Source organism: Nerophis ophidion, linkage group LG01, assembly GCF_033978795.1.
Source record: "Nerophis ophidion isolate RoL-2023_Sa linkage group LG01, RoL_Noph_v1.0, whole genome shotgun sequence".
Classification (NCBI taxonomy): Eukaryota; Metazoa; Chordata; class Actinopteri; order Syngnathiformes; family Syngnathidae; genus Nerophis; species Nerophis ophidion.
In genome coordinates, this window is record NC_084611.1 from 18,387,823 (window position 1) to 18,405,322 (window position 17,500).

Consider the following 17,500-nt stretch of genomic DNA (forward strand, 5'->3'; position numbering starts at 1 on the left):
GTTTAAGCCTATCCACCACAGCATTTGGTTTGATTTTAAAATATGTGGATGGAGAGGGGGTGGGACATATGTTGTCAATATTCAGTGTTTTATCATTCATAGTTAATATTGTAAATCCCACATTCTTTATTTTCATGTACATTCTGGGTGTAAAACCCAGAAACCGTAAATTCCCTTCTGTTTTTTTAAGGCGGTCTGTCATAACGTTTTTAGCATTCAATCAGACATTATTGTGAGGTTTTGTATTAGTGTTCCTAAAAATAAGATATACCGGCACCCAGACTATTTTTTTTCTCTAAATCTGGCCCCCCGGGTCAAAATAATTGCCCAGGCTTGGTCCAAGACCTAGTCTAAGCAAGCAGACTGCGGCAGCATAAGTGTAAATAATAGAGATTTCATACAGAACTGCACCAAAACTAAAAATCCCATCTCAGTCTGATGTGGGTATGTTCTACTACATACTGTGTTTTTCCGGTATACAAGCCGCACCCACTTATTCTTAGAAGAATAAAATATTTATCCATATGTTAGCCGCACCGGACTTCAAGCAGCAGATATATACATTGTGAAAATACTTATTTACAATGAAATATAGTAATATGAAAATGTTTATTTACATACCTTAATGGTTTCCAAACGGTGTCTGTAACACGGCAGTAAAACGGCTGATCAAACAAAACAGAAGTCATGGTCATGGACTCTTTCTATGAAACATCAATGTGGAATGCACTCCCAACAGGTATAAAAGTAAGTGCATCTCTATATTCCTTCAAAACCGCTCTAAAACAACACCTCCAGGCAACTTCAACACTTTACTAATACCCTCCTCCATTCACATCCCATCTCCCCGGATTATAAACAACTCAAATGTACTTCTAATGTATATACTTGTTCTTATGCTATCTGAACTCACTATGTTCTCTGCTGGCTGTACATATCTTACTAAATAAGACCTACACTGTTTCAATGTCCACATTTCTCTGTTGATGCAATTGTTGATGACTGAAGTTCTGATATCAACCAAAGCTCCTCATCCCACCCCCCGGATTGTAAATAATGTAAATAATTCAATGTACATACTATGATGATTAACTTGTGTGATGACTGTATTATGTTGATAGTATATATTTGTACCATGAATTGATTAACGTGGACCCCGACTTAAACAAGTTGAAAAACTTATTCAGGTGTTACCATTTAGTGGCCAATTGTACGGAATATGTACTGTACTGTGCAATCTACTAATAAAAGTATCAATCAATCAATCAAAAACTAGCTGCGCAAGCTAGCTCTCCAATCAGCTAAACAGACTCAATAACTCCACGTTGACGTTTCGGTGAATTTACCGAGGAGTTTGTAAAACTAAAACAATACAAAAAGAATGCCGTCGTAAGGTAATGATACTAACACAGACACTTGTAAATGTGCTACCATATCTTCTAATGGGCAGCACGGTGGTACAGGGGTTGGTGCATGTGCCTCACAATACGGGCTTGGGGTCTTTCTGTGTGGAGTTTGCATGTTCTGCCCGGGTACTCCGGCTTCTTCCCACCTCCAAAGACATGCACCTTGTGATAGGTTGACACTAAATGGGCCCTAGTGTGTGAATGTGAGTGCGAATGTTGTCCGTCTGTGAGGTGGCAACTTGTCCAGGGTGTACACCGCCTTTTGCCTGAATGCAGCTGAGATAGGCTCCTGTACAGCCCGCGCCCCCAAAAGGGTCAAGCGGTATAAAATGGATGGATATCTACTCATGGTGACGACGCCAACCTGATTACATTACGATAGCACGTACAAATATGAGCATGCATCACACATGAACGGTTTAGTAAGGAAGAATTGTTGTAGTTATATTGTAAAACTTACAAACGTCGCATGGAGTGATGAATAAAGAATCTTTTGGAGCAGAAACACGATGGACAATTTTTTTTCCGGTTCAAAGCATTAAAACTTGAAGTACATTATCAACCTGCAACACCAAACATCCCAAAGATGGCACCATAGTAGAAACAATAACACACTTTTTCAATGTTTTTGCTTAGGTTTAATGCATACTTGCCAACCTTGAGACCTCCCATTTTGGGAGGTGGGGGGTGGGGCGTAGTTAAGAGGGGACGAGTATAATTCACCAACTCGGGTATTTAATATATATGAATGAAATACTTGACTTTCAATGAATTCTAGCTATATATATTTATGTTATTATATATATAGATAAAAGAAAGTTGAATTTCAGACGGCACCTATCAAATACACAGTAATAAAAACAGTTCTATTAACTGTACTGTGGTTGCTGGTTATTAAAAAAAAACAACTTACCTTTCACTATTTGAGTAACCTTTGTTCTGCCATTTGCGAGCGTCACTTGCCGTCAGGTGCACAACACCACGTAAATTGTCGGCCAATCAAATAGCAATCCCATAACGCTATAGCAAACATTCACCAGGAGATGGCAACAGACAACATAGCATCACTCTATTACAGACGGCATCGCCATGGCTGTAACTTCCTCGTTCTTCTGCGTCGTCTCCTTGTGTGTGCAGTTTTTTTTATAAACAATCCGTAGATGTTGTAATGTGATTGGGCAGGCAAGCTGTTTATATAACAGGAACTGGAGGGAGCGTGAATTTCGGGAGATTTCCGGGAGAAAATTTCTCCCAGGAGGTTTTCGGGAGAGGCGCTGAATTTCGGGAGTCTCCCGGAAAATCCGGGATGGTTGGCAAGTATGGTTTAATGAAAACTATTGAAGACAAAACACTATGGCCGTCAGCAAAGAAAAATCCATAAATTAGCTGCACCGTTTTAAAAGCCGTAAGGTCCAAAGCGTAGGAAATTTGTAACGGCTTATAGTCCGGGATTTACAGGAGTTAATATTGTTTCTTTGTGGTCGTAAAGTCAAGAAAATGTAATATTGGAGTTCTTTTTATAAGAGCTTACAAGAGATGTACTCTCCGACCAGGAATGTGCCATAAACTCTTGTAAACGACTGCGAGCATCTGTTTTTTTTTTTTAAAGTGCAGCTTTTGTCAAACTGGAGTTCAGGACCCCTTTTTGCTTGGGGTTTTATTGCGAGCTATTGTCAGCGTAGTGTGTTGTATGTACCTGTCTTGGCCAAATTCAAACTTCCCAGGCCCGTTCCTCAGGAAGCTCCCGTTTATCCACAAGGGGATGGTTCCCTTGATGGCGGTACCAATGGGATCGGGGCACTCCTCCACTGAAGTCACCAGAGGGGCCACACTCTCCAACCCCATGGCCTGAGGGCATCTCTGCCTGCTGGAAACTGGAAATAATGAAGAGGATGAACCTATGGTTAGGGAGTCTACTAGTGTTTGTGTAACATTTATAGCTTGTTCTTGTGACAATTTTGATTGTAGGTGAGGTGGTATAGTTGTTTTCAATTGCAACGTTTGAACGGAAGAATAATTGGGCCTCCAACACATGGAGGCGTACACAGGAATTGAACAATTATTTGCATTTAATTGCAAATATTTTATATTTTGAACTGTGCACATTTACAAACCCTGTTTCCATATGAGTTGGGAAATTGTGTTAGATGTAAATATAAAACAAATACAATGATTTGCAAATCATTTTCAACCCATATTCAGTTGACTGTGCTACAAAGACAACATATTTGATGTTCAAACTGATAAACATTTTTTTTTTTGCAAATAATCATTAACTTTAGAATTTGATGCCAGCAACACGTGACAAAAAAGTTGGGAAAGGTGGCAATGAATACTGATAAAGTTGAGGAATGCTCATCAAACAATTATTTGGAAAATCCCACAGGTGTGCAGGCTAATTGGGAACAGGTGGGTGCCATGATTGGGTATAAAAACAGCTTCCCAAAAAATACTCAGTCTTTCACAAGAAAGGATGGGGCGAGGTACACCCCTTTTTCCACAACTACGTGAGCAAATAGTCAAACAGTTTAAGAACAATGTTTCTCAAAATGCAATTGCAAGAAATTTTGGGATTTCAACATCTACGGTCCATAATATCATCAAAAGGTTCAGAGAATCTGGAGATATCACTCCACGTAAGCGGCATGGCCGGAAACCAACATTGAATGACCGTGACCTTCAATCCCTCAGACGGCACTGTATCAAAAACCGACATCAATCTCTAAAGGATATAATCGCATGGGCTCAGGAAAACTTCAGAAAACCACTGTCACTAAATACAGTTCGTTGCTGCATCTTTAAGTGTAAGTTAAAGCTGTACTATGCAAAGCGAAAGCCATTTATCAACAACACCCAGAAACGCCACCAGCTTTGCTGGGCCTAAGCTCATCTAAGATGGACTGATGCAAAGTGGAAAAGTGTTCTGTGGTCTGACAAGTCCACATTTCAATTTTTGGGGGGAAACTGTGGACGTTGTGTACTTCGGATCAAAGAGGAAAAGAATAATCCGGATTGTTCTAGGCGCAAAGATGAAAAGCCAGCATGTGTGATGGTATGTGGGTGTATTAGTGGCCAAGGCATGGGTAAATTACACATCTGTGAAGGCACCAATAATGCTGAAAGGTACATACAGGTTTTAGAGCAACATATGTTGCCGTCCAAGCAACATTATCATGGACGCCCCTGCTTATTTCAGCAAGAAAATGCCAAGCTATGTGATACAACAGTATGGCTTCATAGTAAAACAGTGCGGGTACTATGAATTTAATACCATAAATTATCGGTATCCGTTTCAACATTATCAGTTTCAAAAAGTTATATTTATGACTTTTTAAAACGCCACTGTGTACACGGATGTTGGGAGAAGTACAGAGCACCAATAAACCTTAAAGGCACTAAATTTGCGTGCCGGCCCAGTCACATAGTTTATGTGGCTTTTCACACAAACAATCATACTTTGTCAACAGCCATACAGGTCACACTGAGGGTGGCCGTATAAACAACTTTAACACTGTTACAAATATGCACCACACTGTGAACCCACACCAAACAAGAATGACAAGCACATTTCGGGAGAACATATGCACCGTAACACAACAAAACAAATACCCAGAACCCCTTGCAGCACTAACTCTTCCAGGACGCTACAATATACACCCAACCCCACCTACCTCAACCTCCTCAAGCTCTCTCAGAGAGAGCATGTCCCAGATTCCAAGCTGCTGTTTTGAGTCATGTTTAAAAAAATAATGCACTTTGTGACTTCAATAATAAATATAGCGGTGCCATGTTGGCATTTTTTTTTTCCATAACTTGAGTTGATTTATTATGGAAAACCTTGTTACATTAATTCATGCATGTAGCGGCGCATCACAACAAAATTAGGCATGTAAATATCCATGCGTTTGTTACGTCTCGTCTCGATTACTGTAACGTATTATTTTCGGGTCTCCCCATGTCTAGCATTAAAAGATTACAGTTGGTACAAAATGCGGCTGCTAGACTTTTGACAAGAACAAGAAAGTTTGATCACATTACGCCTGTACTGGCTCACCTGCACTGGCTTCCTGTGCACTTAAGATCTGACTTTAAGGTTTTACTACTTACGTATAAAATACTACACGGTCTAGCTCCATCCTATCTTGCCGATTGTATTGTACCATATGTCCCGGCAAGAAATCTGTGTTCAAAAGACCCCGGCTTATTAGTGATTCCTAAAGCCCAAAAAAAGTCTGCGGGCTATAGAGCGTTTTCCGTTCGGGCTCCAGTACTCTGGAATGCCCTCCCGGTAACAGTTCGAGATGCCACCTCAGTAGAAGCATTTAAGTCCCATCTTAAAACTTATTTGTATACTCTAGCCTTTAAATAGACCTCCTTTTTAGACCAGTTGATCTGCCGCTTCTTTTCTTTTTCTCTTCTGTCCCCCTTCCCTTGTGGAGGGGGTCCGGTCCGATGACCATAGATGAAGTACTGGCTGTCCAGAGTCGAGACCCAGGATGGACCGCTCTTCAGGACCCAGGATGGACCGCTCGCCTGTGTATCGGTTGGGGACATCTCTACGCTGCTGATCCGCCTCCGCTTGGGGCGGTTTCCTGTGGACGGAACTCTCGCTGCTGTCTTAGATCCGCTTTGAACTGAACTCTCGCAGCTGTGTTGGAGCCACTATGGATTGAACTTTCACAGTATCATGTTAGACCCGCTTAACATCATTGCTTTCGGTCCCCTAGAGGGGGGGGGGGGGTTGCCCACATTTGAGGTCCTCTCCAAGGTTTCTCATAGTCATTGTCACTGGCGTCCCACTGGGTGTGAATTCTCCCTGCCCACTGGGTGAGAGTTTTCCTTGCCCTTATGTGGGTTCTTCCGAGGATGTTGTACTCGTAATGGTTTGTACAGTCCTTTGAGACATTTGTGATTTAGGGCTATATAAATAAAGATTGATTCATTGAAATATCGGTAATTAAGAGTTGGACAATATCGGCAAAAAAGCCATTATCGGACATCTCTAATTAATGCATGCATGCGCACACACACACTTTTTGTTGTGAGTCTTAATGACCAGTCAGGTTGCATCTACCAGTTTTGAATGGTTGAGCGTTAGCTTTCCAACTGCATTCTGTCCCAATTTACGATTTTCCCAATTGTGAATTGGGAAAGAATCCAGTTCAAGCATGAAAAGAAAGGACAAAAAAAACCCTGACCGTGCATTAAGTCTGATTGCAGCACCTGCAGCTCATAGCTCGAGCGGTACGCAGCCTCGGCTCTCGATATCAATTTCATATCAGGGTGTTTTCAATGCACTTCCGCTATCATCACGCTAGTCTTCCGAACAGACGGCCTCTTTCTTCCATGTTCTCACGCCGATCGACTTATTTGCTCCCAGGCTTCTGACAGCAGGCACTGGTCACTCCCAGACGGGGAGGGAACTTAATCCTGTTGATCAAAACTTGGCTGTTGGGTGGTGCACACATATTCACTTCCGGATTAATAAACTACATGTTTGAAACATTTTTTCCCAACACTTGTCAGCATATTAATAAACGTGTGAATATGTACACTTTAACAAATGTGTATTTACTTTCGGAAATGATGGTCTCCAACTGCATTAGTCTAAATCAGGGGTGTAAAATGGGATCAGGCCCGCAAATAGGTTCTATCCGGCCCACGGGATGAGATTGCCAAGTACAAACCCCGTTTCCATATGAGTTGGGAAATTGTGTTAGATGTAAATATAAACGAAATACATTGATTTGCAAATCATTTTCAACCCATATTCAGTTGAATATGCTACAAAGACAACATATTTGATGTTCAAACTCATAAACTGTTTTTTTTTGCAAATAATCATTAACTTTAGAATTTGATGCCAGCAACACGTGACAAAGAAGTTGGGAAAGGTGGCACTAAATACTAATGAAGTTGAGGAATGCTCATCAAGCATTTATTTGGAACATCCCACAGGTGTGCAGGCTAATTGGGAACAGGTGGGTGCCATGATTGGGTATAAAAACAGCTTCCATGATATGCTAAGTAATTCACAAACAAGGATGGGGCGAGGGTCACCACTTTGTAAGCAAATTGTAGAACAGTTTTAGAACAACATTTCTCAACGAGCTATTGCAAGGAATTTAGGGATTTTACCATCTACGGTCCGTAAAATCATCAAGAAGTTCAGAGAATCTAGAGAAATCACTGCACGTAAGCGATGATATTACGGACTTTTGATCCCTCAGGGGGTACTGCATTAAAAACCGACAGTGTGTAAAGAATATCACCACGTGGGCACAGCAACACTTCATAAAACCACTGTCAGTAACTTCAGTTGGTCGCTACATCTGTAAGTGCAAGTTAAAACTCTTCTATGCAAAGCCAAACCCATTAATCAACAATTTACTGAAATGCCGCCGGCTTTGCTGGGCCCGAGCTCATCTAAGATGGACTGATGCAAAGTGGAAAGGTGTTCTGTGGTCTGACGAGTCCACATTTCAGATTATATTTGGAAACAGAGGACGTGGTGTCCTCCTGAACAAAGAGGAAAATAACAATTGGGATTGTTATAGGCGCAAAGTTCAAAAACCAGCATCTGCGATGATATGGGGGTGCATTAGTGCCCAAGGCATGGGTAACTTACAAAACTGAAAGCACCATTAATGCTGAAAAGTCCGTACAGGTTTTGGAGCAACATATGTTGTCATCCAAGCAACGTTATCATGGACGCCCCTGCTTATTTCAGCAAGATAAGTGTTACAACAGCGTGGCTTCGTAAAAAAAGAGTGCGGGTACTTTCCTGGGCCGCCTGCAGTCCAGACCTGTCTCCCATCGAAAATGTGTGGCGCATTATGAAGCGTAAAATACGACAGCGGAGACCCCGGACTGTTGAACGACTGAAGCTCTACATAAAACAAGAATGGTAAAGAATTCCACTTTCAAAGCTTCAACAATTATTTTCTTCAGTTCCCAAACGTTCATTGAGTGTTGTTAAAAGAAAAGGTGATGTAACACAGTGGTGAACATGCCTTTTCCCAACTACTTTGGAACATGTTGCAGCCATGAAATTCTAAGTTAATTATTATTTGCAAAATAAAATAAAGTTTATGAGTTTGAACATCAAATATCTTGTCTTCGTAGTATTTTCAACTGAATATGGGTTGAAAAGGATTTGCAAATCCTTGTATTCCATTTATATTTACATCTAACACAATTTCCCAACTCATATGGAAACGGGGTTTGTATAAAAATGAGCCGAGATTTTTGAATGAAAGAAACTGCTGTTTTAGATGTGTCCACTAGATGACACAACATCAATTATTTGTATCTTGGTACTACACATGTAAAAAAATAAATAAGTCACATCATGTTAGTGGACCAGTCGAGGAAAATGAGCAAACTACATAAATAACATCCTGTAATTTGATTTTGATATAATTTTTTTATCTTGATTGATTAAAAATGAATAGTTGACTGATGAACATTATCACATAATTTATTCAGAAAGTATAAATAACGACAAATTAAGACAGAATACTATGAGCCACAATATGTAAGTGTAAAAAAATGATGATTTGCACAATTTCAGAATCTGAAGTTGTCTTTATTTTTAAGTTATCATGCCGTGATTTTACCAGTCCGGCCCACTAAAATGAGTTGGACACCCCTGCTCTAAATATTCACATCTCCGATCACATTTTACCACTAGGATACATTTGGGTCAACACTGATATATTTAGCTAACCATTCTTTGTTTTTATTCGGCAGTATGCCCTTGACACCCCTCCCGTCTCCCGGGGTCCGTGCACTCTGAAAAGCACCTGTTCAATCGTCTTTGCCTTTATCTGCTTTTTAATAAGCACTTTCCACTAGCCGGCAACGCTACTTTAGATTTACCCAATAAGACAAAGCGAATCATTACGGTTCGATATTAAGACGGCTGCTGAGCTCAGGTTTTCACCTTTTTCTTACAACATGAAGTTGCAAAGCAATCAAAAAAAAAAAAAAGAAGCTCCAATTATGTTCATCCCCGTGACGCCGGTAATAACACAGACAATTAAAACTAGAGAATATGCAATCGAGAGATAAATGCTTTGGGCTATAACTGACTCTTACAATGGCGATAACTAGATATTTGATTGGGATTAGTACAGCAAGCATTGGGGAGGTGGAGGAGGGTTTTTTAATATAGTTTTGGCAGCATGAAATATGTAATAGTGCTGGGCGTATCAATCGAAATGTTTGTTTTATCCACATCGAGGTGGGTATTGGTACTTGACTGATACTAGCATGATGGAGCAATACTTGTTTACATTATACACATCCAGCAAATTACTCCATTTAAAAAACAATATCAACAAGTAATGGCAGTTATTGCATGAATGTCTACACCAAAACTATCTCCATCCATCCATTTCCCACCTCTTGTCCCATCTCAGCTGCATTTGGGTGGAAGGCGGCGTACACCCTGGACAAGTCGCTACCTCATCGCAGGGCCAACACAGATAGACAGACAACATTCACACACTAGGGACCATTTAGTGTTGCCAATCAACCTACAAACCCCCTTTCCATATGAGTTGGCAAATTGTGTTATATGTAAATATAAATGCAATAAAATGATTTGCAAATCATTTTCAACCCATATTCATTTGAATGCACTACAAAGACAAGTTTTTGATGTTCAAACTCAAACTTTATTTTTTTTTGCAAATAATTAATTTAGAATTTCATGGCTGCAACACATGCCAAAGTAGTTGGGAAAGGGCATGTTCACCACTGTGTTACATCACCTTTTCTTTTAACACTCAATAAACGTTTGGGAACTGAGGAAACTAATTGTTGAAACTTTGAAAGTGGAATTCTTTCCCATTCTTGTTTTATGTAGAGCTTCAGTCGTTCATCAGTCCGGGGTCTCCGCTGTCGTATTTTACGCTTCATAATGCGCCACACATTGTCTGGACTGGCTTTTCAACTTTGCGCCTATAACATTAGATTAGATTAGATTAGATAGTACTTTATTTATTCCGTCAGGAGAGTTCCTTCAGGAAAATTAAAATTTGCAGTACAATCCCATTCAAGTTTGGACAAACATTACAGGGAGACAGAACAGGATCGCTGACGGGTCTGCCGGCTTCCAGCGCCCCTTACAAAAAAGGTGGGATACAGGTAAACAGGGGGGGGGGTGGGAGAAAAAAATAGAAGATTAAAATAAAATAAAATAAAAATCGGTCTTAGCCTGGGCCCTGGAGAGGGGGTGCAGACTGAGGCCAAGGGAAAAAAACAACAACTCCTAGCCATAGTACACAGCCCTCTTCAATGTGTGTAAGAGGGAAACATCAAACATCAAAGAACACAGAGGACATTAAAGACATTAAAGCAGCAGATACAACCAGACACTTCTACATACAGCTATGAATAAAAACTAAAAGAAACATATGCACTGTGGTGGCCTCTGCGGTGTTCCACGCAATCGTCCGCTGGGGTGGAGGGAGCATGGTCAGAGACAGGAGCAGACCCAACAAAGCAACCGAGACAGCAGACTCCACTCTCGGCCAGTGTCCAGTCCGCATGGATGAGCGAGGATACGTCCAAGGTGACTGAGGTGTCCGACACCTGCTCACCCAGCCAAGACACCACGAAGCCTCTCCGTCCCAGCGCTCAGTGCTAGCTCCGCAGTCCTGTCCCCTCATCCGCATCTCCGCCAGTCCGTCCAAACCGACTCCGGTGTGGCAGACACCCAGCAGCTGGTCTCCATGGCCAAAAGGCTCTCAGGAGGCAGATCCAGAAGTCCACAAAAAAGCACCACAGAGGTCACGAAAGTGGCACCCCTTGTCACACAGTCCCAATGGGTCCCGGACCAAAAGGCAAAAAAATATAATAAGACATGAAAACAAGAGGGAAACACAAAAGGATGACACAAGAGCACACAGCTCCTGCCAACAGCAGCCACTACAGCAGCGCCATCTTGGAAAAAACAATCCGAATGGTTATTTTCCTCTTTGTTCTGGAGGAAACCACATCCTCTGTTTCCAAATATAATTTGAAATGTGGACTCGTCAGACCACAGAACACTTTTCCACTTTGCATCAGTCCATTTTAGGTGAGCTCGGGCCCAGCCAAGCCGGCGGCGTTTCAGGATATTTTTGATGAATGGGTTTGGCTTTACATAGTAGAGTTTTAACTTGCACTTACAGATGTAGCGACCAACTGTAGTTACTGACAGTGGTTTTACCAAGTGTTCTTGAGCCCATGTGGTGATATCCTTTACACACTGATGTCGGTTTTTAATGCAAAACCGCCTGAGGGCTTAAAAGTCCGTAATATCATCGCTTACATGCAGTGATTTCTCCAGATTCTCTGAACCTTTTGATGATTTTACGGACCGTAGATGGTAAAATCCCTAAATTCCTTGCAATAGCTCGTTGAGAAATGTTCTAAAACTGTTCGACACTTTGCTTACAAAGTGGTGACCCTCAACCCATCCTTGTTTGTGAATTACGTAGCATTTCATGGAAGATGCTTTTATACCCAATCATCAATAAATCAATCAATCAATGTTTACTTATATAGCCCTAAATCACTAGTGTCTCAAAGGGCTGCACAAACCACTACGACATCCTCGGTAGGCCCACATAAGGGCAAGGAAAACTCACACCCAGTGGGACATCGGTGACAATAATGACCCAGTGGGACGTCGGTGATGGCACCCACCTGTTCCCAATTAGCCTGTACATATGTGGGATGTTCCAAATAAGTGTTTGATGAGCTTTCCTCAACTTTATCAGTATTTATTGCCCCCTTTCTCAACTTCTTTGTCACGTGTTGCTGGCATCAAATTCTAAAGTTAATGATTATTTGCAAAAAAAAAATGTTTATCAGCTTGAACATCAAATATTTTGTCTTTGTAGCATATTCAACATGATTGATTGATTGATTGATACTTTTATTAGTAGATTGCACAGTACAGTACATATTCCGTACAATTGACCACTAAATGGTAACACCCGAATAAGTTTTTCAACTTGTTTAAGTCGGGGTCCACGTTAATCAATTCATGGTAACTGAATATGGGTTGAAAAGGATTTGCAAATCATTGTATTCCGTTTATATTTACATCCAACACAATTTACCAACTCATATGGATACAGGGTTTGTATGTTTGTTATTATTATTATTATTATTCCGCTACGCTCCACAGCTCACAGTTTTCATCCAATCGGAACTGTTTGAGTATCGGGAATCGTGAGCGCCTAAAAATTAAAAAAAATTTAAAAAATCCCAGATTACCCAAAATTCCCGGTTTTCCCGGTCATTTTTACCATTGAAAATGAACGGGCCATTTTGCAAACTTGCACAATTACGACATTTCTCCACCAATTCGAACCGTTCCACTATCCACACACTCCACTCACCGTGGAAAATCAAACTAGCATTTTTCAACAACATCAACAATTCCAGGAATTCCCCTCTTTTCACCCCTTCCTGGAAAGTTTTCACAGTACACATTTTTCAGCCGTTTTTGACCATTCCACTTTCAAAATATGTTTCTTAATCGGGACAACAATATTACTATTTTTATTTTCGTACGAATTCCCGGATTTCTTGAAATTCCAGGAATTGCAAAAATACCCGTTTGAATTCAAACTGTTACGTCAAAAAATTCCAACATCAACCCATTCATATCATCTCGGACAATTGTGCTGTTGTCAATATTTTAAAAAAATCCGTATTTTTCTCAAATTCCCAAATGTCAAGGGAATTCTCATTTAAATGAATGGGACCATTTTTCTAAGTTTTTGGGCATTTTTTAAACCCAAATCCGACCTTTCAACCATCTACCCACACAGCATATCACCTGGTTCTAAAAATTCCCTGATTACCCCAAACTACCAGGAGATTCCTCCCGATAGGCTTCAGCGACCCTGAACGGGACAAGCGGTAGACAATGGATGGATGGATGGAAATAAATTGGCAATATACAAACCTCTCCATAGCCCACATTTCTCAACCAATTCGAACCGTTCCAACATTCACACAGTCCACTCACCTTGGACAATCAAACAACCATTTTTTTTTTAGGTACAAAAATTCCCAGGAATTCCCAGTTTTCCAATTTCCTATTTTCACTTCTTTCTGGAAAGTTTTCAAAGTCCAAAATTTTTAGCCGTTTTTCAATATTCCACCTTCACAACATTGTTCTTAATTAGGACAACAAAACTGCTATTTGTTTTCGTACAAATTCCCAGATTTTCCTGAAATTCCAAGAATTCCGAAATACCAATTTAAATTCAAACAGTTACTCCGTCAACATTTTTCAAAGGTTTTGAAAAATTCCGACACCAGCCCATTCATATCATTTAGGACAATTGTGCTGGTGTCAATATTTTCAAAAATTCCGAATTTTCCCCAGATGTCCAGGGAATTCTGATTCAAGAGAATGGGAGAATTTCTCAAAATTTTTTGCATTTTTTAAACTCAAATCCGACCTTTCAACCGTCCACCTACACAGCATGTTACCCGGTTCCAAAAATTCCTTGATTCCCCAGAATTACCAGGAATGTCCTCCTGTTCAAAATGAATACGCATTACACAAACCTCTCCATATACCACATTTCTCAACCGATTTGAACCGTTCCACCATCCACACACCTGGGACAATCAAACTATCATTTTTCAAGTACGAAAAAATAAATTGAGCATTTCCCAGAATTCCCGGTTTTCCAAATCCCTCTTTTCACCTTTTTCCTGGAAAGTTTTCACAGTCCACATTTTTCAGCCGTTTTTGACCATTACACCTTCAAAACATTGTTCTTAATTGGGACAACAAAACGACAAATTTCCTTTTCGTACAAATTCACAGATTTCCCGAAATTCCAAGAATTCCGAAATACACATTTACATTTCAACTGTTACCAAGTCTACATTTTTCAACCGTTTTGAAAAATTCCAACACCAAGCCATTCATATTATCTCAGACAATTGTGCTGGTATCAATATTTTCAAACATTCTGGGTTTTCCCTCAAATCCCTAAATGTCCAGGGAATTCTGATTCATGTGAATGGTTACATTACTCCCAAGTTTTTTTTTTTGCATTTTTTAAACCAAAATCCAACTTTTCAACGATTCGCCTACACTGTTTTCCCATATAACGCAAAACAATTTTCAATTTTACCAAAATTCCTTTTTCTCCTCGAGAGTAAGGTCATTTTCTTCCCATTGACAACGAATGGGAAATATGTGCTGGAAATTTTAAATTCCCCTCAGGGATTAATGAAGTATTTCAGATTCTAATTCTGATATACAATCAATTGCATATCGCACATTTTTCATCCTATTTGAACCGTTCCAACATCCACACACTGTTCACCTTGGACATTCAAGCCAGCATGTTTCCCGGTTCCGAAAATGTCCTGGTTACCAGGAATCTCCTGCTCCCTATTTACAATTAAAGGGTAATACCGCATTTTTCGGATTATAAATCGCTTCGGAGTATAAATCGCACCGGCCGAAAATGCATAATAAAAGAAGAAAAAAAACTTATATACGTCGCACTGGAGTATAAGTCGCATTTTTGGGGGAAATTTATTTGATAAAATCCAACACCAAGAATAGACATTTGAAAGGTAATTTAAAATAAATAAAAAATAGTGAACAACAGGCTGAATAAGTGTACGTTATATGAGGCATAAATAACCAACTGAGAAGGTGCCTGCTATGTTAACCTAACATATTATGGTAAGAGTCATTCAAATGACTATAACATATAGAACATGCTATCCATCCATCCATTTTCTACCGCTTATTCCCTTTCGGGGTCGCGGGGGGCGCTGGCGCCTATCTCAGCTACAATCGGGCGGAAGGCGGGGTACACCCTGGACAAGTCGCCACCTCAACGCAGGGCCAACACAGATAGACAGACAACATTCACACTCACATTCACACACTAGGGCCAATTTAGTGTTGCCAATCAACCTATCCCCAGGTGCATGTCTTTGGAAGTGGGAGGAAGCCGGAGTACCCGGAGGGAACCCACGCATTCACGGGGAGGACATGCAAACTCCACACAGAAAGATCCTCAGCCTGGAATTGAACCCAGGACTGCAGGACCTTTGTATTGTGAGGCAGACGCACTAACCCCTCTGCCACCGTGAAGCCCTAGAACATGCTATATGTTTACCAAACAATCTGTCACTCCTAATCGCTAAATCCCATGAAATCTTCTTCCTAGATGTCACTTCTAAACAACTCTGTCATAGTCCAAACCTCTGCATAGTCCACATTTTTCAACAGATTGGAACCATTCCAACTTCCACACATTCCACTCACCCTGGAGATTCAAGCATTTCAGTTACGCTCACATACTGCATTCACACGTAATTCCTACCGGGATTGCAAATTCTGGTTTTAGTTGCTGTGTTTACATTTTAATGTTTAGATTTTTTGCTATATTGTTGCTTTTGTTGTTATTTTATAGTACTGACTTTTTCCCAAAAAATTCTGTAATACGTTTTTGTTTATGTTTGTATATAATAATTCTACTGTGTTCTCATAATCATATATACAGTGGGGCAAAAAAGTATTTAGTCAGCCACCGATTGTGCAAGTTCTCCCACTTAAAATGATGACAGAGGTCTGTAATTTTCATCATAGGTACACTTCAACTGTGAGAGACCGAATGTGAAAAAAAAATCACATTGTAGGAACTTTAAAGAATTTATTTGTAAATTCTGGTGAAAAATAAGTATTTGGTCAACCATTCAAAGCTCTCACTGATGGAAGGAGGTTTTGGCTCAAAATCTCATGATACATGGCCCCATTCAGTCTTTCCTTAACACGGATCAATCGTCCTGTCCCCTTAGCAGAAAAACAGCCCCAAAGCATGATGTTTCCACCCCCATGCTTACACAGTAGGTATGGTGTTCTCGGGATGCAACTCAGTATTCTTCTTCCTCCAAACACAACAAGTTGAGTTTATACCAAAAAGTTTTATTTTGGTTTCATATGACTACATGACATTCTCCCAATCCTCTGCTGTATCATCCATGTATCCATTTTGGTATAAACTCAACTCCTCGGGTTTGGAGGAAGAAGAATACAGAGTTGGATCCCAAGAACACCATACCTACTGTGAAGCATGGGGGTGGAAACATCATGCTTTGGGGCTGTTTTTCTGCTAAGGGGACAGTACGATTGATCCGTGTTAAGGAAAGAATGAATGGGGCCATGTATCATGAGATTTTGAGCCAAAACCTCCTTCCATCAGTGAGAGCTTTGAATGGTTGACCAAATACTTATTTTCCACCATAATTTACAAATACATTTTTAAAAATTCCTACAATGTGAATTCCTGGATTTTTTTTTCACATTCTGTCTCTCACAGTTGAAGTGTACCTATGACGAAAATTACAGACCTCTGTCATCATTTTAAGTGGGAGAACTTGCACAATCGGTGGCTAAATAAATACTTTTTTGCCCCACTGTAACTAAACTAAGACGTGAATTTATAAAAATATGTGATTACTCGGGATGTCCTGATCAACATTTTTTAGGCCTTCAATCTCAATCAGATTTGTGGGCTCAGATCAGATCCACTATTTTGCATGTCCTCCATCATACATGTCAACTATTTGGAAAGCAGAAGTACAAAATTATTGGACATATAGTGTATTCATCAATATTATTTTATAATTTGTATAGCTCCAACAGGACTTAAAGGGCTGATTTAAACAAATTGAAGTGATGCCAAAAATGTTCAAATGGGAGACAGGTCTGGACTGCAGGCTAACCAAAGAAGTACCCGCACACTTTTTTTAAGAAGCCACGCTGTTGTAACACGTGCTGAATGTGGCTTGGCATTGTTTTGCTGAAATAAGCAGGGGCGTCCATGAAAAAGACGGCGCTTCGATGGCAGCCTATGTTGTTCCAAAACTTGTATGTACCTTTCAGCATTAATGGTGCCTTCACAGATGTGTAAGTTACCCATGCCTTGGGCACTAATGCACCCCCATACCATCACAGATGCTGGCTTTTGAACTTTGCGTCGATAACAGTCTGGATGGTTCGCTTCCCCTTTGGTCCGGATGACACGATGTTCAATATTTCCAAA

The 17,500-nt window shown here is 40.3% G+C and overlaps 1 protein-coding gene across 2 annotated transcripts in view; it reads right to left on the minus strand.

Moving 5' to 3' along the window:
• Positions 1–17,500, minus strand: part of bco2l (beta-carotene 15, 15-dioxygenase 2, like) — a 75,440-nt gene that overhangs the window by 37,398 nt on the left and 20,542 nt on the right. For both annotated transcript variants that reach the window (XM_061897711.1, XM_061897704.1), the window contains one exon: positions 3,103–3,280. In XM_061897711.1, the coding sequence (XP_061753695.1) occupies positions 3,103–3,251 (149 nt within the window). In that variant the 5' untranslated portion in view covers positions 3,252–3,280. The remainder of the gene's footprint in view (positions 1–3,102; positions 3,281–17,500) is intronic.